The 15,808-nt window shown below is 39.6% G+C and overlaps 1 protein-coding gene across 2 annotated transcripts in view; it reads right to left on the bottom strand.

The window, feature by feature from the left end:
• Positions 1 to 15,808, bottom strand: part of SLC12A4 (solute carrier family 12 member 4) — a 45,780-nt gene that overhangs the window by 4,679 nt on the left and 25,293 nt on the right. For both annotated transcript variants that reach the window (XM_014880802.2, XM_014880800.2), the window contains exons 4-21: positions 13,972 to 14,118; positions 13,342 to 13,396; positions 12,887 to 13,017; positions 12,219 to 12,460; positions 10,214 to 10,428; positions 9,138 to 9,302; positions 8,968 to 9,066; positions 7,336 to 7,393; positions 6,600 to 6,774; positions 6,106 to 6,224; positions 5,528 to 5,626; positions 5,099 to 5,218; positions 4,245 to 4,349; positions 3,133 to 3,301; positions 1,675 to 1,870; positions 832 to 1,001; positions 523 to 654; positions 319 to 426 (exon numbers count right to left, since the gene is read on the bottom strand). In XM_014880802.2, coding sequence (XP_014736288.2) covers positions 319 to 426; positions 523 to 654; positions 832 to 1,001; positions 1,675 to 1,870; positions 3,133 to 3,301; positions 4,245 to 4,349; positions 5,099 to 5,218; positions 5,528 to 5,626; positions 6,106 to 6,224; positions 6,600 to 6,774; positions 7,336 to 7,393; positions 8,968 to 9,066; positions 9,138 to 9,302; positions 10,214 to 10,428; positions 12,219 to 12,460; positions 12,887 to 13,017; positions 13,342 to 13,396; positions 13,972 to 14,118 — 2,505 coding nt within the window. The remainder of the gene's footprint in view (positions 1 to 318; positions 427 to 522; positions 655 to 831; positions 1,002 to 1,674; positions 1,871 to 3,132; positions 3,302 to 4,244; positions 4,350 to 5,098; positions 5,219 to 5,527; positions 5,627 to 6,105; positions 6,225 to 6,599; positions 6,775 to 7,335; positions 7,394 to 8,967; positions 9,067 to 9,137; positions 9,303 to 10,213; positions 10,429 to 12,218; positions 12,461 to 12,886; positions 13,018 to 13,341; positions 13,397 to 13,971; positions 14,119 to 15,808) is intronic.

Here is a 15,808-nt window from a genome sequence, read left to right on the forward strand (position 1 = left end):
AAAAGATGGATCAACTTTCATAGCTACATGTCACAAACATCATAGTCACATGTCCTGTAAGTCCAAACTAGAAAGACATCTTCAGTAGGAAAACAGGATATGCTATAAACTGACACAAATACCGGATATCCCATATAAAGAAAAAACCAAGAACGACATGCAATTTTGGGAAACAAAAATAGCTACACTAGAAGTATTTCCTTACATCTTTAGAGCACAGGAGTTAAATTTAAGCAGCAGCTACATAACACACTACTATGAAGGCACTTTGTGTCATCCCCCTCAGCAGCCCATTGAGAACAACCACAAATGACATACCTCCCTTTCCCTCTCAGTTTTTGTCAGCCTCATTTGCCTCAGCATTTGAGATCTCTGCTCCATCATAAGAGTTCTCTCATAAGTATATGCTGAGATATCACTATTGTGCTGCAAAAGTAAGGACAAATATTGTGCATGTAATCAAGTCATTGCCAAACATCACAACATGCACAGTAAAGTGAAAAATGGGTTCAATTCCCTTACCATTTCTACCACTTCTACCTCTGCCTCTATACGGAGTTGATAGAGGAAAGTAGCCAAATCCTTCTTCATCTGGATGCTGTTATCATCCATCTGAGCAACAGTAAAAATTCTCATTTTGCATTTTCTCCAAACCTGGTGAGGGAACACAAACTCAGTTATTTGAACCAGTAATACTTTGCTCTACAAGACAGAAGCTTAGCAAAATATCCACTCTCATTTATCAACACAGGTTCTACAACTGGACCATGTTTCTTTAAACTGAAGAATGCAGAAACAGGTGGGGGGGGCATTCTCTGTGTAGCTGCTTACTTTGTGCTGTTTGAGAAGAAAAGGAAGCAACATCAACATGCCTCCATCGTGCACAATCCACCACACATCAATGTTGCCTTCGTTGTAACGCTCGTGGTTGCTGGGGTAGAAAGACACATTTTTGGGAACCAGCAGAGCCAGGTGAGCTGCAGTGGTGCAGCGAACAGTACCTGCCCAGGAAGGGAAGAACACGGTTACTTCCAAATTCTACAAAGAGGCATTTAGGGGTAGAAAAATGCTACTCACTGAGCAAGTGTCAGCAAACCATAAAAGTCATCATTTAAATAAAGTATGCAGAGCAAGGCTTGCACAGACAGGTCAGTCCAAGTGACAAAGGCAGGATAAAGCAGACTTGCAGGAACACAAGCCTTATTTCACACTCCAAAGAAAAGCAGCAACCTTCAAAGTAAGTATGAGACAGCATCTGCTCTGTTCTAATTTGATTAAGTAACTGGACCACAGTAGGAGAGAGATAGAGGGAAGGAGTGTTATCCACTAGTGAAAGATAGGTTAGAACCAATGATAAAAAGAGATTATCTAGGAAACAAATTACAGTTTGCCACAAAACCAGCGTTCTCAAGCCTGTAATTTTTTTAACCATCCGTTAGACACATGAGTTTTAGCTGCTAGTTTAATCTTTGAAGCTCTTCCTTAGGTCTTTTATCTGCAGGAACTAGTATTTCAAACAGAAATACTCAGTTTTAAGAGAAAATATCTACTTCTCCCTCAATACAAAAAAAGACAAACTGAAAACCAATCTTACAAGGATTCTGTTAAAACTCCCTGTGTGTTATAAATACCTCTGTTCACAATGTCTGATCACTCCAAACCTTTAAAGCTCACCTATAAATGTCTTCCAAGACCTTGGATCTTCACTCTGTCTCCAGCCATAGGGCCACCCCAAAACCACAGTGTTGTGCTTCATGCCACCGAGTCCACAGGACTGGATCAAGTGAGCAATTCCTTCTCGAACTTTATTGGCTACAACTACTTGACAAAATCCTTTAACCTTCTCAATTTCCATCATATTCTTAATAGTCTGAAAGACAGACAAGGAAAGATTCTCAGTTTTCCATTCCAAAAGGAACTCCTAATATTTCTGTGTCATGAGATTACAATGTAAATTCCTGGTTCACATGTCCATAGGTAAAGCATATCATAGTGCAAAGTTCTGCTCATCAGATTTCCTTAATAAAACAAAAGGGAAAACACCCACTTGTTTAAAACACAGTTTCTTTCCAAACATAATCATTTCTAATAGACTGAAGTAAGGATTTTTTTGTTTTGTGCTGTCATCTCTTATTCATATTAGCAGATAGTGATATATAGCTGTGTTACTATTTTACTTCCCATTTTCTAATCCTATAACACTCACCTTTTTAAACCCAAGGCCAATTGACTTTATTTGGATTTCCAGTTTCAGATTCCTATGTAACATACTGTATTATATTAAATACACAAATATAAGCACCAAATCCCACACATGAGCAAGTATACCTTTTATTTGTTTAAAAACTAAATAAACTTGATCAACACATAGCCCATGAATTAAGTTTTCCTTTTGTAACAATTTTCCTACAGAAAGTCTCTGGGTAGAAAACAAATATGCTGATACTATACAGATATAAAAAGGGCTGTGATATCATATATACACAATGAGGAAGTAAGTAATTTATTAAAAAATTTTCAAGACCATCCTTCAATGCTTTTTGCAATATATTTATCAACATACTGAAAAACAACACATTTGATAGGTTTAAAAGTTACTGAAATAACAGAATCACTGAACTATTAGGTTAGAAGAGACCTCTAAGATCATCAAGTCCAACCTATGCCCTAACACCTCAACTAAACCATGGCACCAAGTGACACATCCAATCTTTTCTTAAACACATGCAGGGATGGTGACTCCACCACCTCCTCATGCAGACAATTCCAGTACTTTATCACTCTTTCAATAAAAAACTTCTTAGTTGGAATATTCAGAAAATTAAATAGCCCTCTTCCTTCCATTCAGCAGTATACAGAAACTTCTATAGTAATTATTTCCTATATATTGAAGAGAGTTTTATGCAGTAAGGCTGTTTACAAACATGAGCATTGATCCTGCATTCCCAAAGGCACAACTGGCAGCTGAAACAGGTATGCAAGTCCTTTACTGAACAGCTGTGGTACTGCTGAATTTACTCTGTGTTTCATGGAAGCCTTATTAATATGCTTTTTAACACGTAGGATTAGGAAACAAAATTTTGCATTACCTGCCCACTCACCCCTTTCTACTTCAGGATTTAGGACACTGACCTGCTCAGCAGCCTGGGCTTCTCCATAAGTTTCCAAGAAATTCCCTTGGATGACTGATCCTATAATAGTCAAACCTTTACCAGCTTTCAGCTGGGAGGCAAATGTTAACAGTCTAGGGTATTTCACATGCAAATCTTCATCAAGTTTCAGAAGCACCAGCAACTGAGGCCTGCAGAAAATAAAAAAGACAACATATTTTTTAACTAAAGGTTTAACAATGACACATGTAAAAAACTGCCTCTCATCGCTTACATTGTGCTTGAATATTAATTCTGAAACAATCCTTCTGTATCTCACACATTCAAGGGGTTTTACTTAATATTTTGTTTCTCTCAGCTTAAAGCAGAGGTGAAACTGTGGGAATTCTGCTGCTGCATTGTGCTGACAGTAATAAAACCTGTTGATATATTCAGCTTGAGAGGCTTGCACTAGTGTTTTATTTACAGGCATGTTTTTCAAGGCTCTTTTAAGTACTATTGGAGCACATAGTGTTCATATTGCAGGGCTGTTCTCCCAGATCTGTCTGGATACTTGTGCCAAGAAAATATCAGTATTCTGCATCCAGAAACCTGGCACATGGCAAACACAAATATTTTCATCTAAACACAGATCCCACCTGCTTTCTGTTCCTTAAGCTACTGCTACACAATCAATCGAGTTGCTTTCTGTCTGGCTGAACAAGTATAGAAGTATTTACAAAACTCTGTCTTCAATAGATTCCTCTTGCTCTTGTTCAGAGCCCAAGGGTTGTGCAATGCCCAACCAAGAGGAGGGCCCTTGCCCATTAATCTGTTTTCAACACCAAGTAGGGATGACATGAGAATGAAAAATGTTGGCCACTGGTCATTTCCTGGCCTCTACACTTCTGTATTCAGAGACCTCCAGTTTCCCCAGGTTCCACTTCTGAATTCACCAGTTTGGAGCCCAGTTAAAGATCCAAAGGGCACTAAAGGTCTGCCCATACAGGGTCCACACAGCAAGGCTTGGCAGTGACATGGCAGCTTACTGAAAACTCAACACTTTTTTTAAAATTCTGGGCATTTAAATTCATTCACACAACTTGTTTAGAGTCCAGTTTAATGACAGCCATTTCATCAGTGCAAGGTGAGTACCTCCAGTTCTTGGTGTGTGGAGGGCCCTCCTCCAGTCTGAGTAAGGCGTACCTCGCTGCGCTCAGCGACAGCCCCCGGATGCCGTCACCCCACTCCTTCTCTGCACTGTGAAGAACAAACAGGTCAGCCAACACAAGGCCCCACGAGCACTGAGCTGCACACTTACAGTCAGCCTAGAGAGATCTGAGCACCTTACAATGAGTTTGACATCGTGACACACAGCACAGATCGCATCCACGTTTATAATTTGTATGTGAATGGCTGCGGTATCGCAGATCACATAAGAAAAGTGAAAATGCTTCAGTGAAATATATATGATGAACCACCACTCTGGGCTTAATCTGTAATCAACACCACAGAGAAGGCTTCCCAAGCATACACAAACATCTGGCATTTCAACACTCTATTTAGTTATTAGGCCAATTAAGCCACAAAGCCACACTACAGCCTGACTGCATCCAACACTGATCTCCAGCAACCCAAGCAGCAGATTCAACTTTTCAAGGACTGTTCTAGACAGACCTTTGCACTAGATAAAGTGGAATATAATGGATGGCATCAGCTGTTCTGGGCCTGAAGTAATCATGTGCAGTACATAGCAGATAGATCCCAACCAGGTTTCTACTTCCTGTGATTCATGTTTCACATAACACCTATAGAAGTTTAACAGCAAAGTACTTCAGGGGCTTTTGCTTAGCAGTGACACAGTAAAATAATGAAAATAAAAATTAACTAATAAGGAAATCCCTCCAAGTCATCTCTGGACAGTTCCTTTTCCAAATGTGAAGACTAGAGATAATTCATTAAAGAGATCCAGTCTCTTTCTTACCCTTTTTTATCCCATTAATACTTACCCTTGGTATTCAATGTACTTGTAAATCATGCCTGCAATGAGCATAGCTACCAAAGCATAATACCAAGATGAAATGAACATCAGTGCCAGGCAAATACTCATGCCTAAAAATGAGAGGGCCCTAAAACAAAAAGCAAAGGCATTAATAAGTAGTGAGGCAGAAAAGCTTAAAAAACAAGTCAATCACATTCTTCCTTTTTCTTTAAATCGTCTACGCTGAACTGCAGTGAAAGTAAAGCCTCCAATGGATCTCCTGAGTCCCACCAGTTTTAGTATCCTGTTGTTAAAACTAAACTCTTGTGCCATGACATATCTGAGTCTGGCTCGTGTACAGCTGATACCCAGAGAAATAAAAGATGCTCCCTGTCCTGCAGGAGGAGGCTCTCAGGTGCAGACTGCAGGCTCAGAGAGGTGCCAGCCCTTCACTCACCAGTGGTAGTATTTAAAGCGAGGCCGCCAGTTCGGGGTTCTCAGAAGTGTCTGGACTGCACATGCAAGATTAACAAAGAGATAACACATCAAGAAAAACCTGCAAAACAAAAAGTGCAAAACCTTTTAGCAAGCACATTTATAGATCCTGGCATATATTATAATTACATGATTGATTTCAAGTCAAACTCCCACTGCCCTATCACATGTCCTGTCCCCCTACCCCTCTGATTTTTATTAGCCTGAACTATCAGCATAAAGTAGCCAGAGCAATTTTTTAAATGCATCAAGTTAGATCTGTTCACAACATAATACTGTCTTTGTTCTGTGAGTAAATGTTTTTCCAAACCAAATAAAGATATAATAAAAACTTGCTTATTCACAGAATACTCCAGAGCAGAAACAAACAGATTTATATGTAAAGTCTGAAGTCAGAGGATTCATAGGAATTACAGAAGTGGAATTCAGGCTCTGGGAATTTGATTTACTGGTTTTAAGATAAAGTAACAAAAGACAAACCAGCAAAACTCAAGAGTATTTCTATTGACCCTCCAAGACACCAACCAGGCTGTTCCTTACATTGAGAGGATTGGAGCCACCATGTCAAGTGAAGCAATAAGGATTCCTAGCTCAGCAATTAATGCTGTTAACAGAAGAGCCCATGTCGGTTCACCATTTGCTTTTCCATGACCAAAGATCTGAAGAAACAGAAACATTAAGCATATCTTCCAGGTATTTCATAAGGTTGTAATGGGAAAAAAGCAAATTACATTTTTTTAAAATCAACAGTAATTCTCCTACATATTTCCTTCTCTAGAGCAAGGAGTCAAATTATTCTAACGGCTTGCCATGCTTCACAGAATTAAATGTTTGACTTCTTGATAAAATCACCCCACAAGTCAAGCTAAAAATCCTCAGAAGTATTCTTTGCTTTCAACAAAAGAAAAAAAACCCAAAATAAAAAATATTGCCCCTCACTTCAGCACTGGCCAAACTGGGGAGCATAAATGAGATTTTAAGAGCATGAAGTCAGTGAGGCAGAGTGAGCAGAAAGCCCTTGAAGGCATACACACCCAGAGGAAAGGGATGATGTTGTCCTTGGCTATGGCCTGCAGCAGCCTGGGGGCCCCCGTGAGGCTCTGCAGACCTGCCCCACAGGTGGAGAAGAAGGACCCGATGACGATGACCCAGGGCGAGGGCCAGGACAGGGTCCCCACCACCAAGTTCTTGTTCACAGCATCACCGAACCTGCAGGCAGAACATTTGTATCCAAGGACTGCTTTCAGACTCATGCTTGGGGCTTTTGTGTCAGCTTTAACTTGGCATTCAGATACTATTATCAATAATACCATAATTTTAATATGCTATACTGTATTATTAATACTACTCTATCATTTTCTTAGCTAGAAAACAAAGAAAGTAGCAAATAATCTGAGTTACTTTTGATATACAGATTGGAGGTGTCTGCAGCTGGATTTCAACTTTTCATTATACATGTTTTTAAATTCTTGTCTGATTATCACAACATTATTTTTTACTATCACCAAAAAAATGCAAGATGTAAGACACAGGAAAATGAGGGTGCCATGCCAGAAAACATCAAATGGAATACAAGAAGATTCCAAAAACAGTGTTTACAATTTACATACAAATGTGGCACCCAGAAGTAAAAATTACAAAACAGTTAATTTTTTTAAAAAAATTAAAAAAACAAGGAGAGGAGTGGGGCATGCAGACAAACAAGCAAGAACACACCTACACTGCAAAACAAAGAAAAACAAAGGAGAGCATTAAAGCAGCAACACTTACTTATCTCTCAGGACAACACCTTCTATGCAGGCTCCAAATAATAACACACAGCTGAAGTCTGGAGGACAGAGTGTGCTAAGGAAGCAGAATTTATTTAGACATGGCAGATGAATGTATTGTGGAAAGGACAGTACGTGCCTCCATCCCATGGCACTTGCACTCCAGCTTCTCCACAAGTACAGGGAAAAGCTGGCAAAGAAATTAATGTCTCACTGCTCACATACACCTTCTAATGTTACAGAGAAAGGTTCTTCTAAGATTCAGTTTTTACAAAGGACAGGTTTAAATGTTATGATAAAGGTGGAGAAAAAAACAATTGAAGCATTTTTATTCTAAAATGTCAATTTAATCTTCTGCTACTACCAAAGCTGACATTAAAATCATTCTTTTCTCTCTCCTTCTCTTGTGTCTGAAGATATTTTGAACATACAGAAAACCATTACCTTGCACATTCTTTTTTTGTATCTCTGCTGGTATTCACATCACCAATAAGTCTTTGACTATCAGGTTTGTTATTAACTGTACTGCTTCTGCATTGGGGACTACAAAATACCTCAGGCTTTTCGGACCTAACATTCCAGTAAAGCTTTTGCTCTTGTGAATTAAGCTCACACAAATGGTTAAATCTTGAATTCTACCCCTGAAATGCCACTGTAAGTCACAAACTGCAATAAAAGGAGAAACATGGCTCCTGAAGGTGACAGTGTCAGCCTCCCCAGGGTGCACATCCAGTCACCCACTGGGAGAGGCCTGAGCTCAGCAGAGCTGCGGGTTAAGGCTCTGACCTGTTTTAATATTCATTATGTCCACAGGAAATGCTGCTTCTTGGTACAGGGTCAGTTCCCAAAGTGACAGCAGGGAAAGGCTGCACTCCTAAGGAGCTGGGACAAGCAAGCTGGATCCTGATTTACAGCTTGGCAAGTTTTGGCAAAAAACAGGAATGAAACAGCAGAATTTCCAGGAGAGTCACCATCTAGGCGAGCTGCCCTTTGGGTGAGACTGATTCAGAAAGCTCTTCTGACTTTTTTTAAATTTTCTATGTTGATAAATTGTCCTTTAGAACACCAAGAGCTAGATAAAGCTGAGAGATCTTGGCTCATCTCTTGTTTAGCAGGAGAACAGAGATGAAGACAGTCTTTCATAAGCAAAGCTCCTGTCATCCTAAGCCCTGAAAAAACACTTGGGAACATTTAGTCTAATTTCTGACTCCAGTTTATCTTGTTCTAAAATGTTCAAGAAAACCTATACTCCTTAAAGTCACTCCAAAGAAAAGGCTTTTTTTAAAAAAAAGGAACTGAAATTTATGAACTCTCCCGTTAAAGCCTCCCCTCATCTTAATGTTTCACTGCAACCTAAAAATAAATCTCCAAGTACACCAGTCTGAAAAGCTATAGATCACTGTGCAGCAAAGAACAGCAATGGGAATGCTAAAGAAAAGAACCCACCACAAAAAGGGAGATGGAAAGTAACGGGATAATTACAATTCTTTCAGCTCAAAGATTAATGTTCTGTTGTTGTTTCTGTTGCTTTTTTTTCCACTGGTCAATCATACTTGCACTGACAATTTGAGCTGAAAGCAGTTCCAGAAATCAGATACAGTGTACCAGCACTCCAGCAATTTTAAAAGGATACAGACTAGAGATGTGGTGACAATGGCAAGAATTGTTCCAACAGGGATGGATTTCTGTGCATCTTTGAGGTCTCCTGATCTGTTTGAACCAGCCATGATACCTGCAAGGACACTGAGGTGAGATCACAGAGCAGGAGGAAGCTCAGAGCCCCAGGGAGCCCCTCGTTCTCACCAGTCACTGAAGGGAAGAAGATGCCAACCAGCACCATGAACGACGTGGTGATGTCTGAAAGCACGTACAGGTGCAGGTTGTTCTTCTGGCCTGCTACATCCACAGAGGGCTGATGTGCTCTCTCCAGGATCTCTCCTTTCTCCAAATAATTGCTCCATAAGTTGTCTTCAAGGTTATTATCACGCCACAGAAAAGAAAAGCATGTTTCAGTTCAAACCTGTTCTCATTGTAATGGGTTTACAACTGAGGATTACAAAAGCAGTTCAGTGATCAACACAGGAAAACCTCAAATATGTATCAATAGCCTACAGAAGTCTAAGCAATTTAAACTTTATTATTACTAAATGTAACATTCTTTTAACCTCATATCTATTTCAACCCAAGGAAATACACTACTTTTACAAGCCACCATACCACACAGTAGCTCAGAGAGCTCAAAGCAGCAATATTGACCAGTTTTCTAGACAGAAATGGGTTTGTTCTTCAGTCAGTGGAAGAATTACAGAATTAAATGACGCATTTGAAATTTCACTAACAAATGCTGAGTCTTCTTGTAATCTTAGAAACTAGGCTGCTGGTTTCTGTGAAAATGGGAACCTTCAGCACTCACGAAGCAGCTGCTCTCTGGTGCTCATTTCAATAATGAACACTTTTCTATTATACTTTATTCAGGAGTGGGCAAAGAAGGGGACACACTATTTCTATACAAGTCCTCTTATCTTTCAGGGCATAATCTTAACCTGTCTAAAGTAGAGAGCTGCCACTACAGAGTTCTAAAGGTTTTTAATAACTTACTCATGCTAGTATAACTTAAAATTACAGCTGACTTCATGCTGAAATTATTATATGAACAAGGGAAATTTAATAAATTTTATAGGAGACAAGCACTGTATCAAGACAAAGGTTTTATCTTCTCTTTTTAAAGGTTGTAAGACTGGACTTTATTGAAGATAATTTTCTTCACTGTAATTACATTTCTTCATTCCTTTTTTCTTAACCAGCAGGGAAGCGTTTGACCCATTTCAGCTGCTCAGCATGCCTCCTCTTTAAGGGGAAAAAAAAAAGTTCTACCATACCTATTAAAATGCCACTAGCAGCTCCTGGGATTCCTGCTATCTCTGAGACATTGTTCATCAGGAAATATTCATCACAGTGCTCGGTGGTTAAGTTTGTGCTGTGGCAGAAGAGCTCCCAAAGCTTAGAGGCCACAGTTATGTTATCCTTAACTACAGTTTTGGCACAAACATCAAACTGATCTCTTGACAGAGTCCTGTTGCCCAACATGCAGATCCTGGAAGGGAAACATGAACACCAGAGTTATTGGATGTTACTGGGAAAATGAAATCCACGCTTGCCCATATTTATTCTTTTATAGCATGTGGAAACTTCAAGGGGTTCTACTGTGCTACATCATTTCTCACCTTCAAAAGGATAACTGTAGCATGACAATGATTGCATCTGCTCCCTTTAATGGCCAGAAGTATAATGCTATTTTTCTGATTCATGGAATTTGACTGATTTATCTTAAACAGTAAGGACAATTTTGGGGCTTTTTGTTGTTTGGGGTTGGTTTCTTTTTGTTTATTCAACAGAACTATTGGAGTGTAAGAAATGCGAAGAGAATTAGAATTCAAATTACTAGATATTTAGAATATTTAAAAGATATTTGGAATCTCATCAACCCAGTTTCTATATTGCAAAACAGACATTTAGATTCAGAATTAGGAACATATATTAAAATCACAATAAGCAAAGGTTCTTCTCACCAGCAGATACTGTGCTTAATTGCTAAAATGCTCCACTGCCTGTTGTGCTCCATCTAACCATAAACATCATTTATTTCAGCACTGAAAAATTTTTAACCCACTTGTCCAAAGACAATTCCACAAGACAGTGATGTAATGTAACAGCTTCCTGCTACTAAAAGTTCATTCAGCTTTTCTTCCCACTGTCAGAAAACACCCACAGGAAAATAAAGTTTCTTCTAATTTAATTTTAATTAATTTTAATTCCATTTTAATTGTTCCACGGGTCTTATTTATCACTGAAGACAGGAAAATGGAAAACACAGGGCTGTTCTTGCACAATTTGCAAGCCTGTGAACTGTAACTTCCAAGAAGCCTTCCCCTACAAAATTAAAAATAAATACACTATCTTGGTACTTCAGAAAAAAAAACAGAGGAATACAGTCCAAGAAGAAAGATAGGGAAAACATTCACGAACAATCTAAGAGATAATGAGGGGGATGTAGAGACATTGTTTTACTTTTACTGCTGTAAACCTTCACTGTTGTAAAACACTATAATCATTGGGCCTTAAATATCCAAAGGGAACACTTGAGGGCTGCAAGTACTTAGTTATGGTCAAAGCATTTCAGGAGGTGAATAATTATGCAGATCCAACTCCTCTATTTCCATTCCATTCATCTCCTGTCAGCAGTATCAGAAAACACAGTTTGCATTCCTGGTAAAACACATCCATCCACATTTCTGCTGCTCCAGCTCCCAGTTAAGAAGCTGATTCCACGTTTAGGTGCCAACATGCCAAGGATGTTGGGTCCAGGGCAGGCTCCTCACAGAGCAGAGAAAGTTCTTCTGGAGCCTCACACAGCCCCACATCACACTGCCAAGAGGTGCACAGTTTCTCAGCAAGGAGTTGACCACACCATGAATTTCCAACCACGAAGGCAGTGTGTGGTGTCTGACTGGCCCGGGGAAAAGGAACCTGCCAAACTGCTCCCTAAGAACTGCACAAATAACCCAGCAACACCATCACTCCAATCCCAACAGCTGCAGGCCAAGAGACTGGGCTGGCTTTGCAAGAAGCAGAGCTGTGTCAGCCTCCATCAGCCTCACCACGAACCAAACCAGCTTAAAAAACGTAATAATATGTTCATTTTAGCCTAAGAAAGTTCAGTGCCATGAGCTCTGCACACTGTCATTATGCACAGCTAAAAATATTGGAAGTAATTCACAAAAAAGTGTAGCTTCAACAATGTGTGAGGCACAAGCTTTAAGTAACCTGCATTAAAGCTCAACTCCCAGACCCACAGGCAAAGCCACAACCAGAAATATTACTCACGGAAATTCAGGTGGATCAAAGATGGACTTGATAGCTCCAGCATAAATGGACAGGATGGATATTACTACACAGGCCAGGAAGAGGGAAGCAAATTTGTTGACATATTTCACACCTACGAACACCACCACTGCCATCAGGATGAGGAACACAGTGCCATACACCCTCATGTTGTTCAGCATGGCACTGGATGCATCATGGGCACCAGATGGATGGAAAATTGCTGCTTGTGGCACAATGTATGTCTGAAACAAAGAGAAAGCAAAAGTGAGCTGGAGGAACACCAGCACAGAGCTCTTCTGGGATCGTGTGCCTGCACTAGAAATGTAAAGCACTTTGCATTCTGCAGCATGCTCTTCACTGGGAATCTTTTACAGGAAAAGGCAAGGGATAACAGCCCTTTCTATGTCAGCACTACAACTGAGCCAACTTTATCAAAGATGAGCATCAGTCTTGGATTAAGTCACATTTTCATCTGTGCTGTCAGAAGAGCTCCCAGGCTCTATACTCAGAGTGTGCAGCTTCCAAAGGGAAGCACTAGAGGTAAAGAATTGGACACCAAGGAACTGGAGACCTTCCTGTAAATGTGTATGCAAATATGGGACAAGAATACTGGGGCACTTTCTTTATATTATTTGTCTTTAAAGCAGGATTACTCTGGTACTACTCACCAATAAAATCTCAATGGCACCAAGGATATACATGGCTCCTGCAAATGTTGTTCCCAAATAAAAACACAGCCCTACAGCTCCACCAAATTCTGGGCCCAATGACCTAGATATCATGAAATAGGAGCCACCAGCTGTGAAACAAGAAAAGTGAGAGTAAAATTATTATTTCATGCTATAAATGTTTAAATAGCCACAAAAGAGTACAACAGAATTATATACAGTGTATCTGCTATTTTGAGGTTCAACTGAAGTATCTGCACACAGGTAAAAACCAAATAAATTGATCTTTAGCATGACTGATAACAAGACGAAACACTAGATATTAATTCAGGCTTTGCATTCTGGATTAAACATTTTTCTCTAGAATAAAACCACGGTAGCAGCTTACAGCAACTTAGGTTTTAGAGGTTTTTTATCTTTTTAATACAACTGAGACATTTGCTGACTACACTTACCTGGAACAACACCGTTTGTGGCAATTGCACTCATTGATATGGTTGTCAACATAGTCTGGGGAAAACAGGGAAAAGGAAGCAATTGTGTCAACAACATTTTTTTAAAACATAACTTATTCCTTGATAAAATAAAGCTGCCACTGCATATAAGATACAGCATTTCTATTTATTCTGCCTGTCATTATCTAAAAGAAAACAAGGGCAGCAGGAATTTAATCACTGAGCTGTTGAGACTTCTGTTTGAGAGATGGCCCCTGCTTTATCAGGTCAAACAGTGGGTGTCTGCACACAAGGCAAGGTAACAGAACACACGTGTTCCTCCATCTCCATCTGCAGATTCCAACCAAGGCTGGTCCAGCAAAGCAGGCAGCCCTCACCTGGGGCAGGCATGAAAAAACAGCAATTTGCTGAACCAACACTATTTATAAGCCTGTATTTACACTACAGTTTGCCAGTTTAGAAGTAACAGTAAATTTATTATTTTTTTAATCCTGCAGCTATGAATATGGCAAAGCTGCTTGGCTTAAATCTGACTTAATTTTACACAAACATCTACAGTGCTGCCTCCCCAAGTTTCTCAGTAGTTTCCCAGAGGTTATGTCACATGCATTATTGTACCTAGGCACTTACACAACAGCAGCAAAGCAATACAATCAGGAAGGACTGAAGAACTCCAGCCATCCCCACCATCCAAGTCAGCCGAAGGAAGAGAATAACCCCGAAGATATTCTGCATGCATGGCAAATACACTCCCATCAGGGTGCCCATGCTGGGTGACTGGAAAAAAAAAAAAAGGGTTGGCATTCATTAGCTGAAATTATTCAAAGCAGAGATAGCCAAAAAGGCCTTGAAGTTCAGTTTTTTAAAGGGCAGAAACCTAAGGTAGACACAAACAAATACTGTTGCGCTGGACTTCCACAAAACACAATCTAAACTCCAAAATCATGAAGTTCTGAAGAAAATGCTGACCCTGTCACATACTGAAGTAATTATCCTCAGTATTTAACACTGACTAGTAACAAGAGGAGATATATTTATTTGGTTTTCTGTAGATCCATAGAACTTTTAGTATGAAACATGTCAAGTGCTGCAGACCCCAAGTAAGACAGATCCTTACCAGACTGCCCAGAGTGCACACACTAGTTTCAAGGAAAACCTACTTTTGTCATGTTACCACTAGAAAAGAGTTGGAAGCAATCTGGAGACATAGATAATGACTTTTCTTCCATTTACATATTCCATATATATAAAACTAATGGTTCTAGCCTTTCTCAAGTTCAGCACCAGATTCTGAATTAGTTTTGACAGTGACTGAGACAACACAAGCTACATGACAGCAACTGCACGTGGCTGGCCTTCAACACAGCATCCTGCAGAATAATCATCCAAAATAATGGCATCAAAGTACCACTGGTAAGGGCTTTATTCCAAGGAATATAAAAATATTTGTTGCATCGGTACACCTGGCACCAGCAGCATTTCAGAGTCCCAAATCTCTGTGGTTTCCTGCCAAGATATTTCAGTGCATCTGCTTTTTAAGGTTTCCTTTTGCATTTAAAATTATACTGAATTCTAAAACACAGGGGGAACAGAGTGTCACTTCTGAAAGGCCCATCCCTTTTCATACTCCCTTCTATAAATAAACATGAATTCCAAAACACATTGGATAGACAGCATTTAAAGAAGCCCTTGAAAAATCATTCAGATGAGAAGGATATTAAAGGGAGATGACAAAACTTGTTCAAATTTGACTCCACACAGCATTAACTCGATGCAAAAATAAATAGCACTTTATAGGCAAATGAAGTCATGAATTCAAAGCAACAGTATGTAAGACAAGCAATAAAAGGTGTGCCAAAAACTTTACATAAGGTAATTCAAGAGTATATTTTACTACAAAAAGCAAAACCCTTAAAGAATCACATGTTTATAAGATCACCGGGTCAAAAGCAACCAAGGAATTTAGTGCTTCAACTTGCAATCACATGTTACAATGCAGAATTCCCTCATCTGCACTAGAAACCTGCCCTGCCAGACATGAGACAAAACTGTGCCCAGGAACATGATCTGAACCACTCTTCATTACAAGTGCCTGGAGTTGCTGACTGAATTTTTTGAAGTCAGCTTTGAATTCCTGGTGTGACTAAAGCTGAAACAGATCAACCAGACTTTTTTCATGCACGCTGCAGCTCAGGTGAACCTCCTGAAGGAAAGTGGGCAACAGAATCATGTGCTGAGGGTTTGCAGTGGAGTCACCCTATGACACCTGCAAGCATGGGGACAGAGCTGTTCCTCAGCTGTTCCAGTGCCACAGTATAAAAAAAAAAATTAATTCCCTAAACCATCACCTGCCATTTTATAAAAATTACCATCCTAAATATGCAGCTTGATCAGTTTTGCCAGGATTATATATGAGGACAAAATGAATTGTTGTCGGATAGTAACAGAAATGACACTTGCTTCATGG

Source organism: Sturnus vulgaris, chromosome 12 (assembly GCF_052056855.1).
Source record: "Sturnus vulgaris isolate bStuVul1 chromosome 12, bStuVul1.hap1, whole genome shotgun sequence".
NCBI lineage: Eukaryota > Metazoa > Chordata > Aves > Passeriformes > Sturnidae > Sturnus > Sturnus vulgaris.